The 17995-nt window shown below is 37.9% G+C and overlaps 2 protein-coding genes across 2 annotated transcripts in view; one reads left to right on the top strand and one right to left on the bottom strand.

Moving 5' to 3' along the window:
* The window catches only part of zgc:113516 (uncharacterized protein LOC541449 homolog), a 59195-nt gene extending 58026 nt beyond the window's left edge, over nucleotides 1-1169 (top strand). Inside the window, exon 8 of the mRNA XM_059334636.1 lies at nucleotides 538-1169. Within this exon, the coding sequence (XP_059190619.1) occupies nucleotides 538-670 (133 nt within the window). The 3' untranslated portion in view covers nucleotides 671-1169. The remainder of the gene's footprint in view (nucleotides 1-537) is intronic.
* A 13519-nt stretch (nucleotides 1170-14688) lies between these two features.
* The window catches only part of LOC131973745 (transcription factor SOX-6-like), a 215551-nt gene continuing 212244 nt past the window's right edge, over nucleotides 14689-17995 (bottom strand). The window contains exon 17 of the mRNA XM_059335806.1: nucleotides 14689-17901. Coding sequence (XP_059191789.1) covers nucleotides 17541-17901 — 361 coding nt within the window. The 3' untranslated portion in view covers nucleotides 14689-17540. The remainder of the gene's footprint in view (nucleotides 17902-17995) is intronic.

Genomic DNA, 17995 nt, shown 5'->3' with positions numbered 1-17995 from the left:
CACAAAATTACCCCCAAAAAATCATAAAATTAGCAAAAAAAGACACAAAATAACTGAAAAAACACTAAATGACTTTAAAAAGACACAAAATGACCAAGAAGTACACAGAATTATCAAAAAAGACACAAAACTATTTTAAAAAGCCACAAAATTATTATAAAAAGACACAAAATTACCAAAAAAGACACAAAATGACCGACAGTAATTAAAGGGACCTTCCACACACAACATGGTAAAGTGCCATTCATATAAAACTCACATTAAACTTTCATATCAAGGTGGGGGCCACAAAATATCAACGAGGGCCACAATTGGCCCGCGGGCCGCCAGTTTGAGACCCCTGGTTTATTAGTTTTGATTGATTCCCGAACAAATATATTTTATATCTTTTAAATTATGTTGAATGAAGAGACTGATAATAGTGAAGCAGGTAAAATCCCAGACAGGGTCCATGTTTTAGTGTTTGATCTGGTTTTAGATCTTTTTATCAGTGTAGAAATGAGAAACGCTCAGAGAGACTCTCATGTCTTCACATAGAGCATCACTGGAGGATATTAAAGGGGATCAGCAGCCTTCCCAGCATGCATTGCTTCACAGGAAACCTACTAGGTTGTCGTCTGAAGAAAACCTCCATGATGGAAACATGCTGAGTGTCTTGACTAGATGTTAGAGAGCTGGTTGGTTCCTGCTGGTGTTCTTCATCCATCCTGCTGGTGTCTGACTGTGTGAACGTGCAGAACGAAGCAGTTTAACTGTGATAACGTGAAGTAAAGCAGATCAGTGTTGATTCATCTCAACATGTTCTCCTTAATCCATCAACCTCTGGTGTCTGAGCAGAACCAACAGCATTCATCACGTTCTGCTGCAGTTCTTCACGCTGCAGGAGGAGAACATTCCTCTAGAAGATCCACTAGAAACACACTAATACACATTTATACACATTAATACACATTAATACACATTAATACCATCTACTGCACACAGCAGCATGTTGAACCTGCAGGTCTGAAGATCTGCTCCAACCAGGTCCTTCAGCATGGAGCTTTATATTCAATTCAACTTTATTTATAGAGCATTTCATGCACAAGGCAGACTCAATGTGCTTCACAATGGATAAACATGATTACAGTTATAAAACACAACAGTCTCAGTGAATCCTCCAGTCAGAGTTCAGATGTTCACACTGCTGCTGGAGCTTCACTACGAGCTTTTTTATTTATTAGTTTTAGTTTGAAAATTACAGCAGATCAAACAGCAAGATATGTTTATATGTTTTACATGGAACAGAGCAAACTGTACCTCCCTGTTCCCAGTATGAGGAAAAAATGTTGAAATTATAAACACAAGATAAAAATAAAGCAAGAATAGATACCAAAAAATAAAATAAAAAAGTAAATAAATACAAATAAAACAGTATATATAGAACAATAAGAACCTGAATATGGTATACAGTATGGACACACACACACACACACACACACACACACATATATATATATATATATATACATACATAAACTGACTTTAATAACATAGTCAAACACTATAAACAGTAATATTGATAGTTTTCAGGTGTTCCTCAACACATTATGTTCACTGCAAACTTTTGAGTAAATTACATTCACATGAACTCTGAGAACTGAAGCAGCATCATTTTATATCCAACAAGTGTTTCAAGAGCCAGTAGGACAGGATTAAAACTCACTAAACTTTACAGAACATCTTTAACTTGTTGTGATATTTGTCCAGAACTTTCTCTGCAAATCTAGAAAGTAGCTGCAAACTCACACATTAAGATCTAATTGGTGCTAATTTTAATAGCTAGTGAAAAGTTTAGAGATGTTTCAGCTCTCTGAGAGAAAAACTTTGTTTGTTGAGTTTGTTCTGTTTGAATCAAACCTTTGGTAACACTTCACAATAACCAACTAAACAATGTTATAGATGGTTTATAAACCAATTATTAACCATTTACAAAGTGCGGTACAAATTTAATCTTTAAATTTTTTCAACCAATTTCTTAAATGTAAATTAATCATTTCAAAATCATTAACATACTGAATATGGTGTTAAATGTTAAATTGAGTGCAACTAAAACTATTAATAAACTATTAATGATAATTTAATTTTTTGTTTATTGGCAAAGTAACTATAAACTTACATTAATATACCATCTATTTGTCATTTGTGAATTATGTAGCTAGTTAAACATTAATACATTATGTATTTTCCATTCTAAATGGCCTATATACGCTTTATAAATGGTGATTAAACATCAATAAACTATCTGTTTAACATTTATAAATGATGGTTATTGTAAAGTGTTACCCAACCTTTTCACAGAGCAAACAGCAGCTTATGGGAGGAATAAAGTTTGATTTATTGGTGCCAACACTCTCCATTATCAGAGCTTTAAACTGGATTAAAGTCTCACATTGTCCAGGACTTTCTCTCTCTCAGTTTGACTCTAATAATGCAGTTTTGTACTTTGGTTTCTGGTATATTATTGTGGTGTAAAATGTAATAAAGTGTGTCTCTATGAAGTGATTTACCTATTAACTGATCCATCATCACGTGTTCTCATCTGAAATCATCATTTATAAAAAGACACACAACATTAATGTCAGCAGAGCTCTTTAACATCAGGAATAATTGCTTTTTCATGCTTCAGACTGACATTAAAGTAAGATAATAAAGGATAAAAAGACACAATGTGAGGCGTGTAATTAAAAGGCTCCATGTGTCAGACGGAGGTTTTTACTGAAGATCTGAGGAGAAAACAAATGTTCCAGATGAAAAGATTCTTCTCTGTCTGAAGGAGATCAAAGTCACTTATAATGTGGTTTAACTCACGTCCACCAACAGGTGAGTTACTGGTCTCACTGGACACCTGCTGATTTATATTATATATATTTATACATTTATACACCATTTAGACATGTAGACACCATTCATCTACAGCAGGGGTCTCAAACTGGCGGCCCGCGGGCCAATTGTGGCCCTCGTGATGATATTTTGTGGCCCCCACCTTGATATGAAAGTTTAATGTGAGTTTTATATGAATGGCACTTTACCGTGTTGTGTGTGGAAGGTCCCTTTAATTACTGTTTTTGGTAATTTTGTGTCTTTTTTACATAATTGTGTCTTTTTTTTAATAATTGTGTCTTTTTTGGTGATTTTGTTTCTTTTTTAAGTAATTAAGTTTTTTTCTGTCATTTTGTGTCTTTTTTTAGTGATTTTGTGTGTTTTTAGTAATTTTGTGTCTTTTTTAAGTACTTCTGTGTATTTTTAGTAATTTTGTGTCTTCTTTAGTAATTTTGTGACTTTTAGTAATTTTGTGTCTTTTTTTAGTAATTTTGTGTCTTTTTTTGGTCATGTTGATCCTGCCTCCAGCGGCCCCCAGGTAATTAGAGTTAGAGACCCCTGCTCTACATCACTAAACACAATGGCTCTCATTTATAAAACAAGTGTACAAATGAGCGTACATTTCCTCTGACGACAGGGTTCACGTGTGATTTATCAAACCATCGTATCTCTCCAATCACAGCGTGAGAATGATCAGCTGCTGATAAATGTGGCGGCTGGAAACAAGCCTCATTTAAACACCACGCCCTAATATATATAATATATATATTATATAAACGAAAGGCTCCTCCCATGAAATATGTAGTGTTTTTCCTCCAGCGTCCTGTGTAAACAGGCCTCGTCCTGTTTATCTGGATAATGTTTCAGAGGGCTGATGTGGATGTGGGAGCGTTCAGCGCTCATTAGCTGGACTCTCTAATCCTTCTGATCCAGAGTTGACTTTCTCAATATTAAACCAAGACCACAACCTTTCTCTAACATGTAGCCCAGTGCTCTGGTCTCCTAGCGCTCTGATGTTTCTGCCACCAACCACAATATTTCCAGAAGCTTCACCAAGCGCTGGAGCTGCCAGCCAGAGTCACTAATGGAGCTGCAGCTGCCAGCAGCAGATAGAGAGCAACACACACTGAAGGCTAATAAACCCACCACAGGGTCCAGGTCCAGGTCCAGGTCCAGGTCCAGGTCCAGGTTCAGCAGGTTCAGGAGGTCTCGGGTTCCTCTGGAGACCTCTGGGACCAGATCACAGTCCCTGCACCACACAACTGGTTGTTTTTAAAGGAATAAGATGTTAAAACTCCCATTTTTCTCCTCACTGATCCACCAGAGAGGCCCAGAGCTGCAGCCAATCACCTGCCTGCTCTAAGCCAATCAGCTGTCTCCTATCAGCCAATCACCTGCCTGCTCTAAGCCAATCAGCTGTCTCCTATCAGCCAATCAGCTGCTGAGGTGTTCATCAGGTGTGCTGCTGCAGCACTTTTAGAGTTTAAAGAGAAAAAAAAAGACACAAAATGACTGGAAAAACACTTTTTAAAAAGACAAAATGAAAAAACAACAACACATAATTACCAAAAAAGACACAAAATTACTAAAAAAAGACACAAAATTATTTTAAAAAGACACAAAAGTATTTAAAAAGACACAAAATTACTAAAAAAAGACACAAAATTATCAAAAAAGACACATTGTTAAAAAAAAGACACAAAATGACCAAAAACAGTAATTAAAGGGACCTTCCACACACAACACGGTAAAGTGCCATTCATATAAAACTCACATTAAACTTTCATATCAAGGTGGGGGCCACAAAATATCATCAGGAGGGCCACAATTGGCCCGCGGGCCACCAGTTTGAGACCCCTGGTTTAGAGGAATCATGTTTTCTCTTGGGATGATGTGAAAAATGTAATAATAAAAGAATCCAGTGATTTTTTTAATCCTTTCCAATCTACCTTCAAATAAATACAGAAACAAAAACAAGATATTAAGACACAAACAGGTGCATCTTAATAAATTAAAAAATTGTATTAAAGTTTATCTATGTCAGTAATTAAATTCAAAAAGGTGAAATAACACATTATATAGATCCATTACACACAAAATGAAACATTTCATGTCTTCGTTTATTTAATTTCTTCTAATTATAATGATTATGGGTGAAGATTGTTGTATCATCCAGATTCCAATAAAAACAAAGCAGACCAAAGAAAGACACAAAATGACCAAAAAAAGACACAAAATGACTAAAAAAAAGACACAAATGACCCAAAAAGACACAAAATAACTAAAAAAGACACAACAACAGACACAAAATTACCAAAAAAGACACAAAATGAGAAGACAAAATAACCTAAAAAAACACAGAAGACACAAAATAATCAAAAAAGACACAAAATGCCTTACAAAGACACAAAAAGACATGAAAAGGATTAAAAAATGGACCAAATAGCCCTCTAAGACGCCATAGAGTTAAAAAAGAAAACTGATTTAATAATTTAAACAAAGATAAACTTAAAGGCAGCTCCTACGACTCTGAATTCTGGATTTGATTCTTTGTGTTTTTATTGATGTTTTGCACAACTTTCCCATTGATGTGGACCTCCAGGAGGAACCTTCTGACTCCTGCTGCTCCTTCTGGGCCTCCAAACACTTTAACATTGAACAGAATCTAAAAGAGAGAATGAGCGTCAAAAGAAATCAGCAAAACCAAATAATCCACTCAGAAAGCGTTGAAGGAGAAACATTGTTTGGCTGTGATGTGGTGACGGTTTGAGCAGACTTTAGAGAATTAAAGGTTAACGGGTTCAACTTCATGCAAATAATGTTCCTCTTCACGTGGAACACAGTCTCCATGTTGAAGCCATGATATGTTTTTGCCTCCTTGTTGAAGTGAACGAGGTGACTTCCTGTCTGATCTCTGCTCCTTCCTGTTGTTTTACCTCAAGGACGCTCAGCTCGTCTCCTAAACAAGCTGCTAACCTGCAGCTCAGCTCCGTGTTAGACAATATAACACCGCTGAAACAAGTATGAGACTGTTCAGATACGTCAGTAAAGCTGTTTCTACTGCCGCCCAATACCCAGAAAGAGGGTCTCACTCTCCGAAACACCTCTAATCTGAATACGAGCCGTCCTAGCGGTCTTTTATCAGGACTTTTCAGTCCCTGTAGAAGAGCAGGGTCGTTTCTGTAGCAGTACAGTGTGTATGTGCTAACAGGCTAACAGTTAGCTCTGTAGCAGTACAGTGTGTATGCGCTAACAGGCTAACAGTTAGCTCTGTAGCAGTACAGTGTGTATGTGCTAACAGGCTAACAGTTAGCTCTGTAGCAGTACAGTGTGTATGTGCTAACAGGCTAACAGTTAGCTCTGTAGCAGTACAGTGTGTATGTGCTAACAGGCTAACAGTTAGCTCTGTAGCAGTACAGTGTGTATGTGCTAACAGGCTAACAGTTAGTGACTGAGACTTTAGAGAGGGCGTGGCCTGAGACTTTAGAGAGGGCGTGGCCTGAGACTTTAGAGAGGGCGTGGCCTGAGACATTAGAGAGGGCGTGGCCTGAGACTTTAGAGAGGGCGTGGCCTGAGACTTTAGAGAGGGCGTGGCCTGATACTTTGAGAGGGCGTGGCCTGAGACTTTAGAGAGGGCGTGGCCTGAGACTTTAGAGAGGGCGTGGCCTGAGACTTTAGAGAGGGCGTGGCCTGAGACATTAGAGAGGGCGTGGCCTGAGACTTTAGAGAGGGCGTGGCCTGAGACTTTAGAGAGGGCGTGGCCTGATACTTTGAGAGGGCGTGGCCTGAGACTTTAGAGAGGGCGTGGCCCGAGACTTTAGAGAGGGCGTGGCCTGAGACATTAGAGAGGGCGTGGCCTGAGACTTTCCCCCTAGTGGAAACACTTCTTATGTTGAAATGATAATATATTTTTGCCTCCTTCTTGAAGTGAAGGTGACTTCCTGTCTGATCTAACCTGCATCCTTCCTGTTTTCCCTCTTTAAGCTAAACAAGCTGCTAACCTGCAGCTCGGCTCCGTAGAACAATACGTGGCAGCAGAAACAAGCCTCAGACATCAGATCTGGCTGAGTGGCTGCTCTGCTGCCTCCCTCCAGCAGGAGAAGCACAAAGGGAAAGTGATTGTGAAATGTGCAGAAAGGCTTGGGGGCGGGTGAGGCGAGGGGAGGACCGCCAACAATGACGTTCTTTACCTCCTCACGGCCGCTCGCGGTCCCACTCATCAAGGCTGCAGCGCGTCTTTGACTCAAACAATCCGCCTGCTTTCAAAGTGCATTTTTCGTTAAACATATAATATTTAATTAGCGGACTAATGCACTTAAAAAGACCCAAGGACTTTGCCTCAAAAAGGAAAAATTGGCCTTTTGTCCATTGCCCATCCAAAAAAGTGCTGTAGATTTTCCCTTTCACTTCTAATTGCATAAAAAAAGAAGTATAGGCCTTTATGCAATGTTTCAAAGACATTGAAACACAAATACAGCTAAAGAAACTCATTTCAAAGGCTTTTTTCCCCGTATAATTTCCTTTTTATTCAGATATTGCATTTCGCTTTCTAGTCATTGTTGGAGGTTCCCAAGGCTGCTGACCCTTGCAGTTTTAATAAGACCCCCTCCCAATTTACAATTGTTATCAAGTTTCATTTGCCTCAAATGGTCCAACAATGAATTCAAGGGAATGTTTTACATTACACTCGATAAAGTACAGTACGTTTTCTAAAAGAGGGATTTTTAGCATATTTATAAAACCCCATAAATTACATGTTTTGTGTTCTCGTCGGATATTAAAAGAAGTATTTTCAATTCATAAACATCTGAAGGCAAATTAAAGCAAATATGTTTATTAGATCAGATTAATCTGTCTGTCTGTCTGTCTGTAGGATTATTTTTATTATGTTGTTTATTTATTATTATTTTTACTTTATTTTGTCCAGATGTCAGTAGTTGGCATTAACAAAGTACATTTACTTGATTTCTGTATTTAATTTCTACTTTTTCAGTACTTTACTTGTTTCGTTATTTGTGTGTTTGAATATAATCAATTAAAATGTTAATATCTGTCCTTTTTAATGTCTATTCTGATGTTTTTAGAGGCGTTTTCTATCTGCTTTGTGTATCAGAGTGGTTCTTCAACCAGTTAGAGAGTTAACAGGGATTTTACAACTGGAAATGTAACTGGCTACAGCAAGTTATTGACATTTAAGTGATTTATGTGTTCAAATACAAATCACAAGTCTAAACAGCACTAAATGTGTGTGAATTATAAAAGGTATAAGTGGTGAAATGAAGAGTTATTTGTCTCTTCTTGGTGAACTGAGACAAACGATCAGATCACTAGAAAGAGATTCACATCATCACTAGAGAACATGTGGTTAAACAGTCAATATATTCTGGTCTTCTAGTAGAATCAAACACAAATATCTTTAATGAAGTAAAAACAAACCTGTGTCAGCTCTGATTTATCCTCTTCTTTACTCTAAATGGGACCTTAACTTTCTAAATGGACATCCTGCTGTGTTGAAGAAAACCTAAGACCATAAACTCATGATGAGAATGTTTACTGGGCTCATAAATCAAGTCAGAATCTGATATTTTTTCTATATCAGGGGTCTCAAAGTCAAATTACCTGGGGGCCGCTGGAGGCAGAATCAAAATGATCAAAAAAAGACACAAAATTACAAAAAAAGACACAGAATGACCAAACAAAGACACAAAATGACCAAACAAAGACACAAAATTACTAAAAAAAGACACAAAATTATTTTTAAAAAAGACACACAATTATTAAAAAAGACACAAAATGACCAAAAAAGACACAAAATGACCAAAAAAAACACAAAATTACCCAAAAACAGTAATTAAAGGGACCTTCCACACACAACACGGTAAAGTGCCATTCATATAAAACTCACATTAAACTTTCATATCAAGGTGGGGGCCACAAAATATCGTCACGAGGGCCACAATTGGCCCGCGGGCCGCCAGTTTGAGCCCCCTGGTCTCTACAGTCAGACTTTGTGTTTCCGTGGATGGAAGCGCTGCGTTGAGTTAAATCTGGAGGAGGTTGCAGCCTTGTAAACATGTCAACATGAAGCTGTACTTCCATCCTTTAATAAAACAGATATCTGTGTTCTTGACCTCAGCAGAGCCTCAAACCTCCCAGTGAACTTTCACTGTTTAGTGATTAAACCACCTGGTTTGTAGCTGAAGCAGCTGAGACTGAAACCTGCTGGCTGTGAGAGAGCGAGGGTCAATTATCCCTCTGACTGAGGAGCGTTTGACTGATGCAGCTGATAAGGCAGTCAGGAGGCTGGTGGAGCCTCTGTGGCCCTTAATGAGACGAGGAGCCTCACTGATCATAAACAGGCTTTGATGCCTCATTGAAGAGCTCATCCAACACGTCTGAAGGGGCTCCTCCTTGGTAAGAAACATTTATAATTCTCTTGATGTGGAGGGCTGATTGGTGAGCGGAGAGAGAAAAGAGAAAAAAGAAAGAAAGGATCTTGTTCTCTCTGCTCTTCAACATGCTTTTAAAAAAATAAATCAAAAAGTAAATTTGCCGAGAGGGCCGATCCAACAGCAGCTTCATGAAGAAAGACGGTCATTATGTCTCATCATCACACACACACACACACACACAGCCACAAGACAGGGAGGTACGGTGTGTGTGTGTGTGTGTGTGTGTGTGTGTGTGATCCTGCTCACTTTATTTTCAGAGGAACTGTTAATACTGTAGCAGTCAACATCTACCAACATTTTGTGTCTTTTTTTAAATAATTTTGTGACTTTTTAAAATATTTTTATGTCTTTTAAAAATTATTTTGTGTCTTTTTTAAAATTATTTTGTGTCTTTTTTTTTAATAATTTTGTGACTTTTTAAAATATTTTTATGTCTTTTAAAAATTATTTTGTGTCTTTTTTTAATCATTTTGTGTATTTTTAAACATAATTTTGTGTCTTTTTTTTGTAATTTTGTGTCTTTTTTACAGATTTACACTGTCATAAATGCTAATTCAATCCAACGTACAGAAAGTGCTTAGATCATGCTAGTTAGCTTAGCATGCTAGGTCGCTAATTTGCTTTTATCAATCTGTGATTAGGATGTCTGGGTGTGTGCGGTGTGTGGTGTCTGTGGCTGACCAGGAATGTCCCCTTTGTGTTACCAACATACATTTTTGTTTATATACACTACTGGTCAAAAGTTTTAGAACACACCAACTTTTCCAGAATTTAATTGAAAATTATGCAGTTTAATGTCTCAGTGTACTCTGAAATTAATGCACATTTGCAACATTTAAAATTCTTTATTGAGCATGATGCCAGCATGAAAATTAAAAAAAGATTCAAAATCACATTTTATGTTGGACTAAAGGACTTAAAAGACACAAAATGACCAAAAAAAAACACAAAATGACAAAAAAAGACACAAAATGAGTTACAAAGACATGAAAAGAATTCAAAAATGGACAAAATAGCCCAAGACTCCATAGAGTTAAGTTGTTAACCCATTTCTTGTTCCCTGAAAAAGGCCTACTTGTATAATTCTGAAATGTACATTATTTTCCAGTTTTGGTTAAGCTTACCTTTTTTTATTTACCTCTGGCAGTTCACCACTTACCTTTGGACCCTTTCAAGCTGTTCATTTGACTTGAACTGCTTGAATTTCAATAAAAAACTGGAAAAATTGGGCTGTTCTAAAACTTTTGACCAGTAGTGTATGTGTTGTATTTTTATTGAAAATTGTGATTGTAACTGTACGTGCCTGAGCCGTGTCAGTGCACGAGGAGCGTGCCCGTGGGTGACTGGGTGTGTGCGGTGTACGGTGACTGTGGCGGACCAGGACTGTTCCCTTTGTGTTACCAGAACAAATCTGACCAAAAGACAGAAAGGGTGGATTCTTCTACAATCTTCAAACACAACACAGAGTCTGCACAGGTTACACTCAGTCTCCAGCTAAATATCTGGTGGTGGTGTGGTAGCAGATCTCTCCTGGGAAATGGATCTGCCCACCCAAGTCCACTTCCATCCTCCAACCCAGACCTGGCAGCAGGAGGTCAGGGTGCTGATCTCCTCCTGATGGGTTCTCCTGCTCCACCTTCTCTCAGGAGCTGCTGGCTCCACTACTGGCCTCCATTACTCACCTCCTGCCTCCTCTTCTCCACCACCTCGGCCAGTTTCCTCACCTATCAGAACAAGAGGATATCTGCTTATCTTCTGTCTGATCAGATAGTTCTTCATAGTCAGCATGTTTGACTTGTTTTTAGTGTTTTGGTCCTTAATGATCTAAATCAGATATTACAGCTTGTTACTGAGATTTTATCACTTATACTGAGTAAAAGGGGCAGTCTGTGGCCTAGAGGTTAGGAATCGGGCTTGTAACTGGAGAGTCGCTGGTTCGAATCCCGGTACTGACAGGTCTAGGACTGAAGTGCCCTTGAGCAAGGCACCTAACCCCCCCTCCACAGCTCCCCGGGCGCAGTAATGTGCTGCCCACTGCTCCTTGCATGGTGTGTTCACTTGTGTGTAAAAAAGGATGGGTTAAATGCAGAGGTTGAATTTCCCCATTGTGGGATTAATAAAGTACTCTTCTTCTTCTTCTTCTTCTAAATACATGCTGGAAACTAGAATATCAACAGTTACAAAGCTGTTTCACCAATACTTACAACTAGAAAGGCATTTTGTGTCTTTTTTTAGTCATTTTGTGTCTTTTTTTAGTCTTTTTTAGTTATTTTGTGTCTTTTTTTAGTCTTTTTGTGTCTTTTTTAGCTATTTTGTGCCTTTTTTTAGTCATTTTGTGTCTTTTTCTATTCATTTTTAGTCATTTTGTTTCTTTTTTAGTCATTTTGTGTCTTTTTTTAGTCATTTTTAGTCATTTTGTTTCTTTATTAGTCATTTTGTGTCTTTTTTTAGTCATTTTGTGTCTTTTTTAGTCTTTTTGCGTCTTCACATCCTTAAAACAAGCAGCCAGATAAAAATCTTTGTATCTGTCTGAAGAAAAGTTGACTAGTTCTTAGTGACTTTGCTGGTTTCTATAAATATAATGCCTATCATATCATAATGTCCAGATGATGGCTCTAGCATTTACTGATTATTAATTCAACAATATTTTTACACATATTGAGAAAATAGGTCACGTGTATTTCATTAGAATCAATAAAAAGTCACTAGTTATCAGTTAGAATAAACTAATTCTAAGGTAATTGTGGTTCATTAGATTAGATATTTTTACTGGTTTTGGAAAGTCTTGACAAGACACATTTTATTGTTCCATTGGCAGATAATTTTGATATTTTTAAGCAAAACACACCTCATTTTTGTACTTTTTTCCTTGTTTTAGTGAGGTGTCTTTTTGCAGTGTGAGATAGCTCCGTCTAGCATCCTGACAGGCTTGTTGTAGGGAAACACTGAGGCCTGTTGAGGGTCCAGCCTCTGTTGGAGGGTCTGGAGGAGGACAGAGTATCACAGGGAGCCTCAGGAGGAAACTCCACTGATACTGAATCAGAGTCTTAGAGTCTGGGAGGATCTTCAGACCTCCTGGGACCTCGTTACCACACAAAACTCTTCTTCAAACTGGTGGTTTAGTGTGTGAGACTCGATCCACCCAGCTCTCATACACCATCTACGCACTGAACGTTACTGACACATTTGACTCAGGTCCATTAGATCGAGTGTTAATCTCTTTACATTTAGCTACCAGAAGCTTCAACAACTGTGAAATCACACAACAACCTGAGTGGAAAAAGTCGAGCATGACGTCAGTTTCCTCACACACACACACACACACACACACACACACACACACACACACACACACACACAGAAACAATCTGTCAGCTTGCTAAACAGCTGAATGTTCATCCTGCAGAAAGGGAAAAGGAAATGTAAATTATGATGACTTATTTAACGAGATTAGCATGGCAACGGCACAACTATGATTTCAAACACCCCTCCCAACCCAAAGCTATAGCTCACACACACACACACACACACACACGTGCACACAAAGGAGTGTGTGACAGCTCCGCGGCGCCCTCGCTGGGTGACGCTACAGTTGATTTGGGAATTACAATTAGATTTATGATGTGGCTGCGTATGGCTGAGCTCTCTGTTTCTCTGTGAAACGCTGGATCGGCTGCAGCGAGCACCGGCGCCGTGGCGGATACACCACAGCACAGTCAGAATGTGTGGCGTGACATCACACACACACACACACACACACACACAATGGAACAATAGGCCACATTTACTGTAATGGGCCACCAAAAAATAAAGACCAAGTGGAATAGCTCGACTTTGGAAACAGAAAGCCTTGTGTTGGAAATGATTAGACGCCTGGAAAGTGGGAGCAGTATTTAGAGTCGTGGAAACATAAATCCATGCTGCTCTACCTGCAGGTTTCACATGCACAACACACACACACACACACACACTGTAAAAAACGTGTTTAAAACCAGATCAAACAGTAAATCTGAGGGAAATGATCTTGCTGCATGGACAGATAATTTACCTTGACAAGATTTATTACATTAATATTATTAAATCTAGAAATAAGCATGTTGAACACTTAAAATAATAAATTAACTCTTAAAACCAGATAAAAGCTGCCAGCAGTGATGAACTGGCCCAAGCAGAGTGACCTGATGATTATTAGTTTATAATTTTAAGATGAAAAACTTTAGATTTAGAACAACAAACAACAAGCTGACCAAAAAAGATGTGTAATAGCCAATAAAAGCACACAAAATGAACAAAAAAGACACAAAACTACCAAAAAAGACACAAAATAACAAAAGAGACACAAAATTAATTAAATTAAATTGCAGTTTAAATTGTATCTCTTTTGTACATTTTTTGCCTTTTTTTTTTAGTAATTTTGTGACCAAAAGAAGATGTAAAAAGACACAAAATGACAAAAAAAAGACACAAAATGACCAAAAAAAAAGACACAAAAAGACAAAAAAACAATAAAAAAAAGACACAAAAAGTGTTTTTTTTTATCTTGGTAAGAACCAAATAATCATCAGGTCACTCTGCTGGGCCAGTTCATCACTGCTGGCAGCTTTACTTTATCTGGTTTTAAGAGTTAATTTATTATTTTAAGTGTTCAACATGCTTATTTCTAGATTTAATAATCTTAATTTAATAAATCTTGTCAAGGTAAATTATCTGTCCATGCAGCAAGATCATTTCCCTCAGATTTACTGTTTTTATTTCCCTTTTTGCAGCTTTTATCGTCCCACAGAAGTCAAAGAGAGAAACAATGAAGAAGAGACATGAAGGTCTGTAAGGAAAATCTCAAGTCTTTACTTTTTATTTATTCATTTATTTATTTTTTGATTGTCTTTCTCACCAAGTTGTACTGACACTTTTTAGAGCCAAAGCTGGCTAATAAATACAATGAAATGTTAAAACGCACAATTGAATTTCAAATACAATACTCATCACAAAAAAAAAAAAAAAGAAGTTTGTGTTTGTGACCCGGAAAAACGTCCGTTGTGCTTCTGCAGGTCACTAGTGACTAGATGAGGAGGTGAGATGGAGGAGGAGCAGAACCTCCACCAACCAACGCTGCAGGAGAAGAAATGGAGATTTACTTTGTTCCTGTGGAGGAACATGTGAAGTCTGTCTGACTCGTCCAACTGATCAGCTTGAAATCCAAACAACATCTTCACATTAGTCAATACGAAAAAAACAACAGAGACTTTATATCCAGTGCTTAGGATGACACTAACAGAAATGTCTATGCATGAGGCTTTTTTTATTCTTATTGTGATGCAAGCAAAAACCAAAGTTCAGTCCCAGCTTGTGAAGCTTTTCTGAGTGAAAACTGACAGAAAAATATGCAGCAGGAACATGAAAAAAAACAGAGAAAGCAGCCGAGGTCGCAGGTGAAATGAATGCAGAGAGAGAAACTACGTGTCTGCAGAGGAAGAACGAGAAACTGACTGGAAACTATCAACCTTTCCTGGTTTTTCTCCTCCATTCTTCTCTAATAATAATTTACTCGTCTTCAAAATATACATGCAACGTAGAAAACAAAGTACCCTTTTTCTGAAATAACAGACGTCTTTTTTGCAACTCTAAATAAATTCTTCTTTTTTCTTTTTCTTTTGTTTTAAAACACAAAACAAGTTTTGTTTGGTGAATCTTTTCCCGCCTTTTGTGATGCCGAGAAAACATTTTTACAAATATTAACAGGCTAATAAAAATAAAAAGAGGAACATTTTGTACCGATTCAAACAACAAATTCAAATACAGTGAAAGGGATCCAGAATGATGGAAACTCTTATTCTACAGTAGAGGAGGAGGAAACTTTAACAGCTCGAAGCAGAAATAAAAAGACTAAAATGCCTGAAATGATCCGAACAGAGTCTAACTGCAGTAACATCAAAGGGTTCAACTGAGAAAAACTGCTTTAAAATTATTTTTTTTTTAAGTTTTTTTAAAAACTTAAACGTGTTACATGAATTGTTGATGTAATTTAAAAAATCATGATGATTTATTTGAATTTTGAACCCAAAAAATGTAGTTTCTGCCCTCTAGTTTTGCTGTAAAAGGTTCTAATAGTGATGATAAACAGAGAGCAGTAAATATAATGTTGTTGTCTTCTTTCAGCTTTTATATTTACACTGTAAAAAATAATGTAATTTACGGTAAAATATCAGCAGCTTTGGTTGCCAGAACTTCACTGTAAAAAATGCAGTGAGTGGGTTTTCTACTGTAAATCTAAATGTAAATATCAGCAAAAAACTGTAATTTAGACTGAATATTCCTGTTATTTTCAGGGTAATTGTGTCATTGTGACATCATGGTATTTCTCCATTAATTTTACATGAGTAAGTTTTATTTTTACAGCCAGTAAAAGTAAAAGTTTTGTGGTATTCTTCGATTTATGGTAATTAAAAGGTGATATACAATTAATTAATTAATTTTACACCCCATTTCTGATGAAAATTGAAATTGTTTTACTGTCATTTTTCAACAAACATTTTTTTTACAGTGTAGTTTTCAGTGAATAAACATTTTCAAACTGATTTTGTTTAGTCTTAATATCATGTTATCTCATTTTTTACTTCATAACTATCTAGATAATAATTTCCCTATTAAATAAGATGATCATTTCTGTTATTCTCACTATTCAACACAATGAAGAAATTCACTGTATCACAGTCAAAGTGAACTTACTGCTGCTGCTTTGGTTTTGAGTTGGATTCTATCGTTTCTGCAACTTTTACATCATTATTTCTCTGAAATAAAGCAAAAATTAAAATCTGAAAATGTGTCACAAGATAAAAACAGACATCAAGGAGTTAATTTTTAGTTTTAAATGTAGCTACTGCAGTTAGACTTTGTGGCAGCTGGACTGAAATGGACAGACTCAAACACTAAATGTGGCGTTTGGCTCAGAGGACGATAAGGACGAAGTGTTTGGCCTCTAGGAACTCTGGGTAATGTGGTTCACGACAGCACCAACGCAGTGGAATTGAAAGAAAAAAAAGACACTCCTGAAACTACATCAGGGATCCAAGTGTGTGTGATGAACACACACCCTCCCTGAGCGCGGCCTGTGATTGGCCGGGAGGGAGGGAGCCAGCAGTGACGTCATCATGACATCATCATCAGATAGAAAACAGCTGATCGTGTGTTGAATAAGACTTTTTGCAGCATTGGAAGTTAAGACTAGACATCCAGAGTGAATGTGAAGGTTTGGCACGTTAGAAGTTCATCTGTACAATGTCTGGGTGCTCACTAACTAACTTACATACTTAATTAAAACAATAATAATAATAATAATAATAATATAAGGGAGTTGCTCCCTTTATCTCATTGACAGTCCTACCTCTCTTCTTCTTCTTCTTATTCTTTTTGTATGAAAACAAACAAAACAAAAAACATTCACAAGCTGGCACATCATACCTGAGCTGGGATATAAAAACAAAGATCTAACAGTAATAATAATAATAATGTAATGAGAGCAGTTTGTCAGAAAACAAGATGTAGATGCACTGAATCCGTAAGAAAACAAAAGGTAAGACTATAAGATTACAATAGCTAGGATTTATATTAAAACTTTTCAAATTTCAAGTTCCGACAGTCCAGAGTTTGTACAGGCAGTGACCCGTCAGAAAAAAACAACAAAAAAACAACAAAAAAACAGTCTATAGAACAAAAGAAACACAAAAAGTAAAATACATAATGATAAAAACTAAATCACTCCTTAAACATTTAAGACCAAATAGCTGTTGAAGACCAAATCCTGATGCTTCAAAATCCATGCATGCTCTTTACAAACCACACAGCAATGTGTTCCTCGCTCTCTCGCTCTAACTCTCGCTCTCTCGCTCTAACTCTCGCTCTCTCGCTCCAACTCTCTCTCCATCTCTCTATCTCTCTCTCTCTCTCCTGTTAAGATTGTCGAAGTGAAGGAAACTGAAGTTCATAACGTCTAAATGTCTGTTCAGGTTGTCACATTTTTCCCGTCAGTCTCCAGATGGACGTCCATCCTGTTCCAGACCTCTCTCAGCATGTCTGTGTAATCCTGTCTGGGCACGCTCAGTGCTGGGCGCCGCATGTCCTGAAGTCCTCCTGAAGGTCTCTATAATAAACTGTGTTTTTAAAAAGTGTCTCTGAGTATAACAGGAGTTAGTTTCCTCTCTTTTCTTTCTTTTTTTGAACCTTGAGGCCTCAGTTGGCGCTGACGGCCTCCCGAGTCTCGTGGTCGCTGCTATAGTCTGACTTGGGCTCGTCCTCAAAGTCCTCGTACATGTCCATGTCGTCGTCTCCGTTGGCGGGGTCGCTGGGCAGGTCCAGGCCGCCGGCCAGGCCGCCGCCGTTGCTGCCGCCGCCGCCGCCGCCAACGCCGCCGCCGGGCTCGGCCTTCATCCCGTACGTGCTCTGGATGACGGGGATGGCGGGCTCGGGGCTGGCCGAGGCGCTGGAGCAGTCTGAGGTCAGTTGTGGGGACGATGTGGCGGTCGTTGCCATGGTGATGGCGCCCGGGTAGACTCCGCCCGGGCTGCTGCCCAGAGGCATCGGGGGCTGAGGCCTGAAGGAGACACAGGAGTCAATAAGATATCATAGTTATTACTTTATTTTTTTGTTGTTGTCGTTTGTTTGTTGTTTATTCCTTTTCTTTGAGA

The sequence above is a fragment of the Centropristis striata genome, chromosome 6 (genome assembly GCF_030273125.1).
Source record: "Centropristis striata isolate RG_2023a ecotype Rhode Island chromosome 6, C.striata_1.0, whole genome shotgun sequence".
In the NCBI taxonomy this organism is placed as follows: domain Eukaryota; kingdom Metazoa; phylum Chordata; class Actinopteri; order Perciformes; family Serranidae; genus Centropristis; species Centropristis striata.
Note: the sequence above shows the minus strand (reverse complement) of the source record. Positions and strands in the feature narration are given on the sequence as shown.